This window comes from Botrytis porri, assembly GCF_014898465.1.
Source record: "Botrytis porri strain MUCL 3234 chromosome Unknown BPOR_004, whole genome shotgun sequence".
Lineage (NCBI taxonomy): Eukaryota > Fungi > Ascomycota > Leotiomycetes > Helotiales > Sclerotiniaceae > Botrytis > Botrytis porri.
Window position 1 is genome coordinate 2,752,806 of NW_024066078.1, and position 14,012 is coordinate 2,766,817.

The window sequence follows — 14,012 nt, forward strand, 5'->3', positions numbered from 1 at the left end:
TTTATGCCTTTCATGCCCAACCCGTGCCGGTCTTGAGGAATTGCTTGAATTTCTCGTACATTTCTTGTTCGTCCATAACAGGTGAACTATCGTTGCTTATGATATTTTCTTTGGCCCCATGTCCTCTGCTATGCGATATACTATGGAAAGTTAGTTGTGTGATGTCATCGGAAGCAATTAAACCTACACGTAGTCGTCCCATGTGCTATTCTTAGAATTATCATTCAATGGGCTTGAGTCTTTCCATCCATTGTGCCTTGAATTCTTCCATCCACGGTTCCCTGTCACTTGCGTTTGATGTGCCTCTTTATTGTAATCTTCTATAGCATCTTTGATTTGATCGCCAAACTTTGCGATCATATCAGATTTGGTAAACCACTTTTCATCGCCCTTATGAGAGATAAAAATATAGGTTGGTGGTGCACGGATGTAAGAAGTTGTAGTATCACGACGACGAACCTGAGCAACCCCACCAAAACCACAATCCCTTAAGGAATAATTTTCGAGTTCATATTTTGTCCCAACTGCCATCTTACCACCGCTATATTCCTTGCGTTTACCTTTGTAAACGCTTGATGCAACCAACTCAAATGCATTTCGTTCAGCTCCATGGTTCCGCCATTCAAGCAGTAGTTGTTCACCATTACCAACAGATCGAAATCCCACGATTTTCTTCTCAATGCCGTTATCGATGATGATTCCGGGGGGGGATTTCCATGCGGTTGGTGTTACAAATCGGGAGTTCAGATTGTTGTCGTTAACCCTGGGAGGGCTATCTTCACCCACCAATGACGTGAATCGCGGTGACGGTTCCTTCTTTCTTTTGTCTAGCTTGACTAAGAATTCTTTATAATCTCCTCGGACAATATCAGCTAGCTCTTTTTCGGCCTCTGCTTCATTCCATAAGCTCTGCAGATGTTTGAAATCAACATCCTTCAAATCTTTCAAATAGACTTCCTTAGCCTTTTCTATATCATTGCTCAACGTCGTGAGAGCCACAAGCTTATTGTCATCTATGATATCTTGTTTCGCGTCAAAACCGTTGTTATTACATTGGCTTTGAAATTCATCGGCAAGTGTCTCCAGCTTTCTTTTTGCTGCTATAGCAAGAAGATTGTCGTCTGCGTAAAGGTACCCCGACAAATGATCACCATTCTTAATTGTAGTATAATACTCGGCCCGAAGGTTTTCATATTTTTGCTCTATTGATATCTGTTGGTTATCTGTTGTTGGTCCAGCGGGCTTAGTTTGTGCATTTTCGAGGACCGGACTGATGTTACGATCACCTCCTATTATAGCGATTGCTAAAGATTCAGGAAATTGATGTCTTATTTCACCTTGAATTTTTTCGAGACTCCGGAGGTTTTCTTCCCCAGAATTTTTCAAGTACACTTCCTTAGCCTCTGTAAGCTGTTTCTCCAGACCTTCGGCAATTTGGAGGTGCTCTTCGGTGACGACTCCCTTACTCCCATCAAACCCATGCCTCTCACATATCTTTAAAAATTGATTCCCAACATCGATTATCTTTCTAGATAAGTTCTGCTTACTTTTCGGTGAAGCTTGACTCAGGTAAGATCTCAAATTCCCGTTCAACCCGCCAATTTGATCATAATACTGGCTTAAGGTTTCTTCTAAAATTTGATTATTGGTGGCGATGTGCTGATCTGAAGCTTGGTTGGTGGTGAGAGATTGACCTGGATTTTGATCGTTTGCCATCTCCACATCAGTTTGATCTGGGCTTGAATGACTTGAAGCTGTCAATGCAACACTAAGATTTTGACTTGGAACCAAAGTTCCACTAGTGGATGCAAGATTTTGATTTTGACTTGGGACCAAGGTCCCACTTGCGGATGCGAGATTTTGATTTTGACTTGGGATCAAGGTCCCACTTGCGGATGCGAGATTTTGATTTTGACTTGGGATCGATTCTTTGTTTTTGCAAAGATGTTTAATTTGAGGAGGTATCATCGCATCCACAAAATTCTCCGGGAAACGCGCTTCATTTACATCGTATTCGATGGAATGAATTAGTCTCTCGAGGCTGAGAACTTTCTGCTTATTCTCCGATTTTCCATTCAGTATCGAATTGAATGTACCGTTTCTCCATAAAGCTTTGTATCCCATTGTCAGCATATAGAGGCTTTTATGTATTGAATATGCAAATGTAAAGGGGTTTTGGAGTTGAGCTTGATGATTTTCTCTTGTGCCTTCGATCGTTGAACCATCGAATTCTGCAGCAATAGCATTGTCAATGGGCTGTATAAGCTCTTCATAACGGTCTCGAACAGGACTCTCCATCTGGCCCCGAAAATACTGTGTCAGTGGGCCATCCCATCCACCTAGCTGGGCCTGGAGAGCTTGAACTTGCGGTGGTGGCGCATCTCTCATACTGGTTGCTAATTCTGGTCCATCGTCATCGCTACTTTCCTGATCTGATTCAAGCGCAAAGTCTTCCACATCTTGATTACCTACCTCTTGAGCAAACTTGCTCGCGTTGTAGACTTTCTGTGCTGGAGATCCTCCTTTCGGAACGTTGATCATTCCCAAATTCTTATATTCTGCCCATGTCGTGTTGGCTTGTCCCTGAAAGAGAGAGGACTTGAACAATTGTTGCACTTCCCAGTTTTTTTTTTTCTAGCTTCCTTCCTATCCCTTGATTTATAGTTCTGTTGAAAAACTCGGGGTGCGCCATGAGATCGTTTCGATGAAGCATTAAAGCCGCGGCCAACGACCACATGGGAGCGATCGCATCTCTTTGTTTTGAATTCAATATAGTAGAAAGTAGTTGAAAGTGATTCTCACTAAGGTTTTCATCCCATAAAACTTCCTCTTCCGCGTCGTCCAAGACTTCTTCATCGGAATCATTGACTTCGCCTTTTTTTTCCCGATTTGACTGTGCGCATTTCAACTTCGCCTTTAGTTAATACTTCCAGCTGTGGTCCACGAAATGGGGTAGCTATAAGATGACCAAATTGCTCATTCCTTTTTGATTTAATGTTGTTCTTCGCAATTTCCTTGTTCATTCCAGCAATTTCCTTTGTGTATTTCTGTATTTCTTTTAGATATTCTTGATGTCGGTTGGTCAAAGTCACAGCGTCGATTTCCGTTCCAATGAATTTTGCGAAATTTACCCATGCGTTTTGCTGGATGTTGTTGTGCCGAATGAGCCTTCCTGTAAGTACCAGCCCAGTCGTTACGTAGTTCTCGGGCTGGTAGTTGAGAAATTGATTCAAAATCTGCAGCATTGAGAAGGTTCGGCCTTGCCAGCAAGACTTTCGACTGTTCAAGGGCTTGGGAGTTTGATTTCCGTCGAGTTTGAGTACTGCTCATAACATCGACAGGACCATCGATCTGACCTGCAGTATCGAATTTGCCGAGTGCTTGAAAACCGGAAGTAGTTAAGGCCATATTGATGATAAATCAGTAGTTGTTTGAGAGAGAAGATATGTAAGTTTCGAGTTATATATTTGTGCTTTATTTTTGAAAATGACAATACTGCTTAAATTCAAAGCCCTTATATAGAAAAAATCAACCCACACTCTCGTCAACCGTAAGACGTCTGCCAGATTAGCGGTTCCAGAAATCACGATTTCGAAAACCCGTTTATGGAAATCCGGTTAAAATTTGACTGATATTTGACTAATATTTGCCTTCCCCCTTCTCTGCTTTCTAAAAGATCATTTAAGTTTTTTACATCATAAAAATGCATTTCTATTTGTTCCTGACCACAATGCTTGCTATATTACCCGAGCTTCCCGGAGCGAAGTGCCTTTCTACTTCTATGTGCCCTTTTCAGACAGGCACAGCTACTCGAAATACCAGCACACACTCAGTGATTGTTGGCGCCGCAGGTCGGCTCGCTTTCAATCCATCAAGACTTAATGTTGCATTTGGCGATAAGGTTTTATTCGAGTTCTTAGCACTTAATCACACTCTGACGCAATCTTCGCTTCAAAACCCGTGTACATGGAATGCTAGTGGGGGAATCGACACAGGTTTTAAACAATTCAACCCCAGCAACACATCAGGCAAATTTGTAGTGGAATACACCGTAGAAAGTTCCATTCCACTGTGGTTTTTCTGCTCCCAAAAGCGTCCAATTTCCCACTGTCACGAAGGTATGGTTTTTGCACTAAACCCGGGTATGTCGTTCGGCACATTTTTGCAAGCTGCAACAGGAGCCATTGTCACGGCTTCAAACACCAGAGCATCCGCATACTCGATTGGCTCTGTTGCGAGCAATCCTTTGCTCTTGCCAAATTCGAAGACTTCATCCAGCTCCTATACACAGTCGTATGAAAGTCGAACTACGTCGTTGTTGAACGGACCTTCCAATTCTTATACCCGATCAGTTGGAAGCCAAACAACGCCCACATCGAAAGCCTCACCGTCGTCCGATATATCGATGCCAGCTTCGGCAACAAAAATATCGAATGGAGGATTTAGGAACGGAGGTTTTGGAATAATCGCGTTCTCTTTTGTCTTGGCACTTGCCAATTTGTAAACCAGGATCTTTTCATAATAATATGTTCGAGAGGGTATAGCTAGTGACAGATTCCATAGAAAAAGAGATTTCAAACCATTATCAAAGTTCAAATGCAGTTTATGTTGTATGCCAAAAATCATTGCGTGCTTTTCACGTCTTATAATAGTCATGCATTTTACTAATAGGCGAAGGCATGATCTTGAGGCTTGATGATGCTTAGGAAAGAAGAATCCAACAATGTCTACTTTCTCCTGTCAAGAAATCGAAAGCTTGGAATCAGACTAGAGAAAAAAGGGACTGGTAATCTGATAATGCAGACTGAAAAAAATTACGTCCAACGCACACCCGAATATTAAATTAAGCACTGTATAGACATTAAACCTACAAAGATACCAAGAATAATTACCAGTTACTAGCGTCCGGCCCGTTCACAACAATACTCGACCCCCCTTCCACATCACAATAAACTCGCGCAAAAGACTTTTCCAATCGAGCGGGATCGACTGGTTGATACATGTGTACAAGATCACATGAATCGGCAAGTTGAGTGTTCTTCAAACGTTGCGATTCGATCCGCCACAACTCCGTTGGGTCTGGGAAAGAAGTACCGGACCCAACTCTGCACAATCGTAGTGGACCCATCGTTGTCGCTAAAATATCAAACCACGAGGTGTCTAAGTCAAAATGAGACCCTTTCTCAAGAAACAAGACACAAGCCTCTGCTCTATCAATAGTGCTTAGAAGTACCGATGTACTCAAAGTCGATAGGATGTGTTGGAATGAAGGCACCTGATACCACACTACCCCTGTGTCGAAAGATTCGGTGATGTGTGAAGTCCACGACGGTGTTTGCTTTCTCATCTCTTTTCCTACTTGTCCCACAATTACTAGAAACTTCATTCGAGACGGGTCGAACGAATAATCCCAGTTGCAAATTGCGCTTGCAAGTTCAGCGATGGATGTACCAAAGAGAGTCGCCGTACAACTCTTTTCCTCCAACTCATCAACCCACTTCAGGTCATGAAACAACTGCTTCCATGGAATCATATATTTGGCAACCTCAAGGCGAGTTAATCGAATACCTGTTGACATGACGAGGGCGACAATATCCATCGGCCTAAGCATTGAAAATAGGGTCGTTCTGAAATCGTAATTTTGTAATAAATTCCGAGATAGTTGGCTGTCGTAATTAACATTCAACTTGCGAAAGTTGTCGGAGCTGCGGTTGTTGTTTTTAATAGGTAGCTGAAGGGTTGATACTATTGATGCGATAAATACGTCATCTGCCCAGAGGATGCTCCTCCCGTTTCCTCTCGCAGACGCCATCCAAGTGTTGATTCCGGGAGCTCGGTTCGTATACATCGTATAATCTTAAGTTTTCAAAATTCAAGGATGGTAAGGTATGTAAGTAAGTAAGCTCGTTTTGATCGCGAGAGACCTCGCCCATGCGGCAACTCATTTTGATATAAATTTGCTAATACTTTTACTTTGAACGGATAACCGTTGACCTAGTTCGATCTTTAGAAACCGGTCTTTGCGATGAATTGAGTAATTGCTGCATCATTCAACTTTAATATCTGTCATTTTATTGTGACCAATAGAAGTTGTGCATGTTGCCGCTCACATCAACCAACCATAGTCGACTCCACACCCATGAAGCGAATCATCGTGGCTAGAACTTTCCTTCTCACAGTCCCTGTGCCGCATTTCGTTTGCCGAGTGAAGCGGAGGTTGAAAATGAATTTTGGGAAAGACAACACTTGGACTTTCTCTACTCATCAAAAACACTGTCCAAAATTTATCCAACGTTACGGACCAAAATGAAAGGCCCCAGCTTTTTATTAGTAAGATTATAAAGTTATTCAGAGAAGGGCCACCACTGACTGTCATTGAGTAGTACGAGAATTTCCAACGACTACTGGACCACAAATATAACTCTAGTACTATTGCCATACTTGAGGACTTCATTTACTTGCTGTTCCATAATAAAGTCTTGTCAACATCCGTGCTACAGACTATAGGGGATAGAATCGAGCGGTTAGAAAATAGCAAGGAAACATTGCATTTGAGACCACCAAATGAATACTACATGGCTGAACTCCCACAGGAGTGGCTTCGGGCCGCGTTTGACACTTTCCAAGATGAATTCATATCTTTTCAACGTTTTACTAGCGGGTTTATAACAGATCCTATGAATCTTCAAAAATTGAAATATCCTGCGTGGCTCAATGACGAGATTCTAGAAGAATACTGCCGGTTAATATCCACAGCTTGTTCGAATGCGTATATAACCAATTCATTCGCACTGGAAAATCCAAGTATAGAATTGAAGAAGTTTATCAACAGAGACAACTACCTTATCTTACTCACGGGCATAGCTATCATTCCAATCAACCTCAACAATGTACATTGGACCTTCGCATGCGTATGGCTAACATCAAAAACCGAACTGTTGATTGAGTACTATGATAGTAACATTGATTCGAATCCATCCTGGGAGTCTTTACCCTCGATCCTCCAGACTTGGATTCAACGTACATTTCCACCTACAGTTGAGAGGAAAATGTGGGAAGGAAGATCTCCACAGCAGCGCAATAGCTCAGATTGTGGACTGTTTGTACTCATGGGGATACGAATGAGGGCAATGGGCTGGCGTGTGTTCAGCCAAGAAGAGGCAGATAAAATCATGCCAGAAGCTCGTCATAGAGTTTTCGCGGAAATTATTGCCGGTCATCTGAATCCATCCTTGGAGGATATGAAGATCTATGATTCAATCGTGAGCGGAGAGATCCAGTTTCCAGATTTACATGAAATGCATTCTGTAAATTATGCTATCGAGCGGGACAGCGCAGGAAATGAATTCATAAACTTGGATTCTCCAGAGACCGAATTATTCACATTTGATGGTAAAAATGATGAGGTAGAAGATACGCATTACCAATTTACACTCAGATCAATGGAATCTGCCGCAGGAAGAGATCTTACAGAGAATGCCGATAAATCTGCATTCGATCCAATGGAAATAAATGGTGCGGGGGGCTTAATCGGGAATTTGCACGAGTTCAAGCTCGACTCGATCGAAACCAACGACGAAGACAATCCGTTGGGAGACACGATAGGACATGTTATAGAGAACCCCCACTCGACTAACTGCCTCAGTTTGGCAAGAGTCACCGATCAAAAGAATTCTGATTTGATCATAGAATCGCAAAATCAAGAACTCGACATGGAACTAAATTCCAATGCTCGAGCCGAGGGTAAACTTAGCATCAAGCTCGGAAATGAATTCTATAGCAATTCAAAACTTGAAACCCGAGAAATCGCTTCAGAGGAGCTTTTTTTGGCCGAATCCGAAGAGCGAAAATCACAAGATTCTATTAAAGACGTGGGCGGGAAGATAGTGGCGGCCCAAGAGGTGATACCTGAGAATGTGGCTCAAAGCAATTTACTGTCTTCTACAGATGCAGGGTTTAAGAAAAACTCCTCGAGAAATCGCTCTCGAGATGACGGAAATCATGGTGATGTTGGTACGAGGATAAAACGACAAAGAAATGAAGGTTCCGACTTAAACAGAGCACTTTTAGCTGCCGATAAATTTGCTTCACCAACTGCCCTAATTGAAAATCTCAGAACTGCTATTATTGCATATAGAGGTCGAAGTCGTCAAAAGCAACGTCAAAAAACATCTCTTGCATCATTATGGAGTAACATCCGTCCCGAGGAGCACAACCCACAGACAATCTTTCAACGAAATACGAGGTTGAACTTTGCACGCCGATGGTTTGAGGTCAAGGCACGACTTCCGAAGAATCCACGTGAACAGATATCTCAAATGAAAAAGATGTTGAATCTGAAGGGCAACTACGAGGAACAGAATAAAGAATTCAAGGCAGCAAACACCTACGCTAATAGATGCTTGTTCTGGGTGGAACTCATTGGGAAACTCTCATTCTTGTCTGATGGATGCCATGAGGTCATTGTGTGTGCTTGTGGCGAATCTACCACAGAGCTAGAAAGGATGAAAAAAGATCATCGTGAGAAATATTTCGAAAGAGTTCTCTTTCGAATTCGACAGGAACCGAATGACATCATGGAAAAAATTCGAGCATCAGCTCCTTTGTACAGAGCACTGATTGAGAATAATCTGCCTGATCACCAACTTGCATTAGAGGGTAACCGTCAATTCGATAGTATGTCGTTTGCAGAATTAGTCAGTCTAGACCCAGCTCCGAGGAAAATGGCGATTTTCCAACACGATACCATCTCTAGGTAGAAAGTAAATACATGAATGAGAAAAAATTATCTTAGTGCTCTCTTTGTATTCTCAGTTCTTGATACCACTGCCTAAGGCTTACATTATAATGAAATGGATTTATGGACTTGAGTTCAATGTGACAATCATGTGATATACGAGCAGTGGTCGCAACGGGTGGGTTTCGCGTCGATTTTCCAATCCATTATGATCCACTCAAAAACCCTGTTCATACGGGTACCCATAAATAAATGGTATTCATGATTTAGATGTATTTTCTAGCTTGTACAAGGGCCAGATACTTTATTTATAACGGTAATCTTTACTATAATAGGATATAACAAAGCTTACTAAGAAATTCTTGTGCTATACATACTTTAACCGCTCAATCCGCGAAAATGAGGCTTCACTACTCATTGGCGGGGATAGCTTTTTCCATCCTCATCGCCACCACCCATGCCCGCGGGGTACGTACCCCATAAATCACGACTACTAGCAAATAGATTAATATTTTAGAGTGGTGGAACAACAACCTCGATACTTTCACCCTCATTTTGAATGCAATTGATCTTACTCATAAATTATTTGAAAAGAGATTCGTAACGTTGATTTGTCGGTAGGCTTTCATATCAATTAATCATTCCTTATAATCAATGCTGTCGGTTCATTGGTGTTTAAATCTAGTATTCAGAGTCCGGTTCGTGCATATCCAAGACCGAATTATGATGTCACGCAAATAACAACGAACTTGTGTAAATTTAGAGGTACCCAATCAAAGATTAAAGTCCAGTACCGCCGGATCTCAATCTACCAAATCTATTGGTAGGAGACAAAGCTACCTATCTAAAATCAGGCAAAAATATCAACTAGTCGAAAAGCATAAATAAACACTAAACAAACTTCCGCACAAATTCAAACGCAAAAACCCCAGAAAAGAAAATTGTCTCTTTGTATGTAGTAAATGACCAATTCCACCAGTCCAGAATGACTTCTTGTCTCCTACCATGGAAAAAAAACAACGACACCTGCTATAGTCTAGACCTTTTTGATTGAGAGGTGCACCAAGTCATTACATCGCTAATTGTTGACAGCTTTCGCTTATTTCTTCTATTCTCCGCATGATTACAGTCGGTCGCTGAGGCAGAACGATCATTGTGCTCGTTAGCCTGGAGCATTGACGTAATACTCACCCGATCTAACTTGGTCTCCGGGGCTTTTGAAAGATCATTGCAATCGCTGGTAGTTGCTAGAGCGAGGTCGTCCATGCCCAAGTTGTGTTGAATTGTTGGTGTATCATTTCCTTGATGAACTTCCTCAATAAACTCAACATCCGGCAATTTGCTCTTCGGAGTTTTTGGGAGAGTTTGATCATCATGGATGGAAGTTGACCTAGCACCCACGGTGAGTTCAGGGTTTGTCGAATCATCTCTCGGCATGACATGCTCGATTATCTCTCCAGAGTTGACATCTGTTGCGGCGGAGTTTCGATTATTAGAATCGTTCTTCGAAGTTTGGAAAGTATGGTTGACAAGGTCAATTCTCTGAGCGTGGAGTGTATGGATATTCTCCACACTAGAGTTACCCGTGACCTCTCTTGTCATATCTCCAGGATCTCCATTTAACCATAAGGGGCTGATTTGGCCATGTTTTGACGTACTTCTTCGATGCCTATTGTCTACACTTGTTCCCAACTGGACTAATGTTGGTTGATGTACCTCATGTATTGTGGGTCCAGATCCACCTTCACACACGCATTTTCCATCATCCACTTCGAGAGGGAGTTTCAACCTGAAGTTGAGCACTTCTCGAATGTCCCTGCCAGTACAAGCGCAACTTCTGCCTTTGATATCCAAAGGAATTGTAAGCATGATTTGGTCTCTCTCAGGGTGTTCCGTAGACAATAACTGCTGGAATTGTTAATTTTAAATGGTAGCGTTTTGGTAATCGCATTCTTACCTGAGATTCCGCTACCTTCATTTGACAGAGATTTAAGGCTCGCTCGAGAGCGCAAATTTTCTGCTAAACTTTTTGTCAGTTGAAGGGAACTGTCAATTTATAACATCATATTCTTACCTGAGAGCCGGTGAGTTGCATCTGACTGACATGTAAAGCCTCTTCTGCGATATTGGTCCTCTTTTGGAGATCTTTGTTGCTTTCATAAAGCTCTGATGAATAGATATTAAGGCTGGAAGCGTGACCTTCTGCAGCGATAAAAGCTGCTTGCATATCCTGAAGCTTTGAACGAGTATGGTTGTGTTCATGAACTTCCTTCTGGAGACAGGAACTCAAAGTCTTTTTGTGGTAGTTTGACAATTCGTAGTCGCCCTTTCGAAGGTCACCTCCAACTTCTATGAGACCATAGGGACCGACTGCAGCAGCCATATTATGATGATACGAGCTATCCAAGGCCTCTGTAACAACTGCGTTACGAGGATTATGGACAACCATATCATGAGAGCTGTGCGGGACCGCCGCGACAACCCGCGTGTTAACATGGCTTGTGTTTCTTGGCATGGCAATTATTTTGCAAATGGAAGTATTGCGCCTGATGGGTGTAGTGATGGAAGAATGGAAAACAGAATGAAAGGTAAGCTTTCTGTCCAAACGAATGTGAGAGGGTAACATATATAGATATCAATAATCATCTAACAACAGAAAGTTCTGCTTATGGCTCGTTTAGATTCTCATAAAGCATGGGCTGTCGCATTCATCGGTACCGGCAATGTGGAATCACACACAGCTAGCGGCTATGTCACGAAAAAACCTATTAAAATAATCTTGAATTGATATACTATGAAATCGCACCAATAAGAACACAAAACGAGAAGTTGCTCATATGGAATACCCTGACTATGAGCCCTGATGTTCCATCGTACATGCAGGAGTTCTTGGGGGGGTTTGCTCTGTCACTATTGTAATGCTTGCAATGCTGCTAGTTCCAGAATTCACCGAAGATGGTGAACTTGTATTGGAAATGGAAGAGTCGATATTACTGGTGGGGACTGAGGTAGATAATGATGTTGAGGATGAGGAAGTCACACCATCCGGGGATTCAGTATCGACAGTGGCGGTTGAACTAGACCTTGCTGTTACCGAGGATGTTGACAAGGTGCTAATGACAGAAGCAGTAGCACTGGCACCTGGCCATGTTGTGGATCCTGGTTTCGAGATATGACCTGATCCCAATGGGGTGATTCCCGAGCTCTGGAGAGATAGTGAGCCAGAAAAAGAGAATGATGAAGTCGTATCCACTTCTGTTGCAAACTCGGTAGTAATCACCGAGCTGATTATGGTCTTTGATTGTTGAGTGATAGTCGAAAGCGACGTAGATGTTGCTGTCGGCATTAAACAAGCTACTTTACCCTTTTGTTGGACATTTAGCGCATGAAAGTCGGCGCTACCACCTTCAAGTGATGCTTTGATACATCCAGTCGCTTGCTGCCCTGCACATTGCCTAAGATCGGACGATTAGAAAATGGATGATTGACGGGAGAGAATTGGTTCAAACCATAAAAATGTAGCGGGTCCGTTAGGTACCTCAAGGGGTATAGATATTTCAGCTTCTTGGAATGCAGAGCATGCTATTGGCTCAAATGTAAATGTGACAGGCAGAAAGTCGTCGTCAGAGAATAACAAAGTGAGTTCGCAGGGACCGCTAATTGTATTCTCGACCCTGGGAGCTATTAGCATTGTTCTGTGATAGACAAGGAATATTTGATCTACCCTGTGATTAGCTTATCACCAGCCTTGATGGTAACAAGGGGCGACAAAATACACGTGGAGGGGGCTCCAAGTGTATGCGCAAGACCTGCTAAGAATACTAAGGCTGTTGTTCTTTTCATATTGAAATTTATGTTAATTGATTGTTTTAGAACGTGTCGATTTCGTGGAATTTTGATATTTATTGTACAGAATCATGACACGAACGCGTTATATATGGCAAAAGACTAGGAGACAGAACTTCAGAGAGACAGCAACGTCTTTTCGTAGCCCGTCTGTTCGTTTCCCGTCTTCCCGCTTTCAGTTTACGAGTACCATCTATACGCTAATCGACAAGGAATTTTGTTTCCTTTTCCTCCTGGTCATAACCCATGCACGAGTGAGCCGCCCCCTGGCCACTGTGAGCCTCTTATCTGCCGCGGTCGGCTTTGACCGACCAAGCAGTGGGCGCTAAAGTGGAGTAAATCAATGTCAGCCGGTCCTTCAAATGCCACAACCCTAATGATATAAAGCACCTCGACTTAACTCAGTAGAACAGAACAAATAACATTAATCAATTACATCTATTTGGATATCTGAGAAGACAAAAACAACACCCACTTACAGAAATGACATCGAACGATGCAGCAACATGGAACGCAGGCGACCTACCATCTGATGGAACCAACTTGGTAGACTGGTCTTTTGATATAAATGAGATGTCCGACTGGTCTTTCGGAGATCTGCCATCAATGGCACCCACTGCACGGACATCGTCCGGCAACGAGATAGAATTGCACAGTGGACCCACCGAAGGAACTGCGATCACCCACAAAATATGTTGCCAGTGCGCAAACGTTAAGTCGTATGTACCTTGTTGATATTTTTAATCCTCATTACGGCTAATTTAACGACAAAACAGGTTTGAGACAATGATGGACGAGATTCGCAAAGTTGTTGCACAGGCGAGAGAAGACCAGATGGACGCTGTCGAAAAAAGAATTACATCCTTGGAAGCTAGAGCCGTTCTCGTGGAAGGGATTGTTCAAGATGTCAAAGAGGGTGCTGGGAAGTTTAAGGGCAGATTGGATCGTTATACCGATGAGGTAGATGATTTGCATGAGCGGATTGATAAAGTCAATAAGTGGCTTGGTGACGCTCACGAAAAGGTGGAATTTCTGATGGATATGGAAGATAAGAAAGGATAAGCTATATTTCCTGAGTTTGGTACTCGTGCGGCCAGAAAGTATGACACACTCCACTCACATGCACGTCCCAGAAGGTGGTAAAATACAAGATGATTGGTGGCCCATATTTAGGTTGGGTGTTGTATACTTTCTGGAAGCATTAGTACATTTGCGCGTTTTATTTTATCTGAAATTAAAGCATATTTTGAGATCAAAATTGTTCACTCTAATTATACACTACATTCCCAACAGTATGGTTCATATCCATGTTTTTGACCCATAAAATCTACAACTAGAGCATTCTATCACACGGGGAGTCCGGGGTATTTGATCTGTCCGTAGATGACAAGGGACTAAAGTCAACACGCATCTTGATTGGTAGCTAAAC

General features: G+C 42.4%; 7 protein-coding genes across 7 annotated transcripts; 3 read left to right on the plus strand and 4 right to left on the minus strand.

Moving 5' to 3' along the window:
* Positions 1-10: 10 nt before the first annotated feature.
* EAF01_003719 (uncharacterized protein) lies at positions 11-3,408 on the minus strand (the record flags this gene model as incomplete). The annotated part of the gene is made up of 4 exons (XM_038911973.1): positions 11-140; positions 188-2,558; positions 2,803-2,874; positions 3,132-3,408. 4 exons carry the CDS (start codon positions 3,406-3,408, stop codon positions 11-13), a joined length of 2,850 nt encoding a protein of 949 aa, XP_038773208.1.
* Positions 3,409-3,703: 295 nt separating this feature from the next.
* EAF01_003720 (uncharacterized protein) lies at positions 3,704-4,504 on the plus strand (the record flags this gene model as incomplete). The annotated part of the gene is made up of 1 exon (XM_038911974.1): positions 3,704-4,504. One exon carries the CDS (start codon positions 3,704-3,706, stop codon positions 4,502-4,504), a length of 801 nt encoding a protein of 266 aa, XP_038773209.1.
* A 384-nt stretch (positions 4,505-4,888) lies between these two features.
* Positions 4,889-5,848, minus strand: EAF01_003721 (uncharacterized protein; the record flags this gene model as incomplete). The annotated part of the gene is made up of 1 exon (XM_038911975.1): positions 4,889-5,848. One exon carries the CDS (start codon positions 5,846-5,848, stop codon positions 4,889-4,891), a length of 960 nt encoding a protein of 319 aa, XP_038773210.1.
* A 458-nt stretch (positions 5,849-6,306) lies between these two features.
* EAF01_003722 (uncharacterized protein) lies at positions 6,307-8,803 on the plus strand (the record flags this gene model as incomplete). Its single annotated transcript, XM_038911976.1, has 2 exons — positions 6,307-6,330; positions 6,384-8,803. 2 exons carry the CDS (start codon positions 6,307-6,309, stop codon positions 8,757-8,759), a joined length of 2,400 nt encoding a protein of 799 aa, XP_038773211.1. The 3' UTR covers positions 8,760-8,803.
* Positions 8,804-9,766: 963 nt separating this feature from the next.
* On the minus strand, positions 9,767-11,252 carry EAF01_003723 (uncharacterized protein; the record flags this gene model as incomplete). Its single annotated transcript, XM_038911977.1, has 3 exons — positions 9,767-10,642; positions 10,695-10,757; positions 10,812-11,252. The coding sequence occupies 3 exons, from the start codon at positions 11,250-11,252 to the stop codon at positions 9,767-9,769; spliced, it is 1,380 nt and encodes a 459-aa protein (XP_038773212.1).
* A 336-nt stretch (positions 11,253-11,588) lies between these two features.
* EAF01_003724 (uncharacterized protein) lies at positions 11,589-12,580 on the minus strand (the record flags this gene model as incomplete). Its single annotated transcript, XM_038911978.1, has 3 exons — positions 11,589-12,192; positions 12,247-12,411; positions 12,462-12,580. 3 exons carry the CDS (start codon positions 12,578-12,580, stop codon positions 11,589-11,591), a joined length of 888 nt encoding a protein of 295 aa, XP_038773213.1.
* A 366-nt stretch (positions 12,581-12,946) lies between these two features.
* EAF01_003725 (uncharacterized protein) lies at positions 12,947-13,837 on the plus strand. Its single transcript, XM_038911979.1, has 2 exons — positions 12,947-13,302; positions 13,360-13,837. The coding sequence occupies exons 1-2, from the start codon at positions 13,067-13,069 to the stop codon at positions 13,643-13,645; spliced, it is 522 nt and encodes a 173-aa protein (XP_038773214.1). The 5' UTR covers positions 12,947-13,066; the 3' UTR covers positions 13,646-13,837.
* The last annotated feature ends 175 nt before the right edge of the window (positions 13,838-14,012 follow it).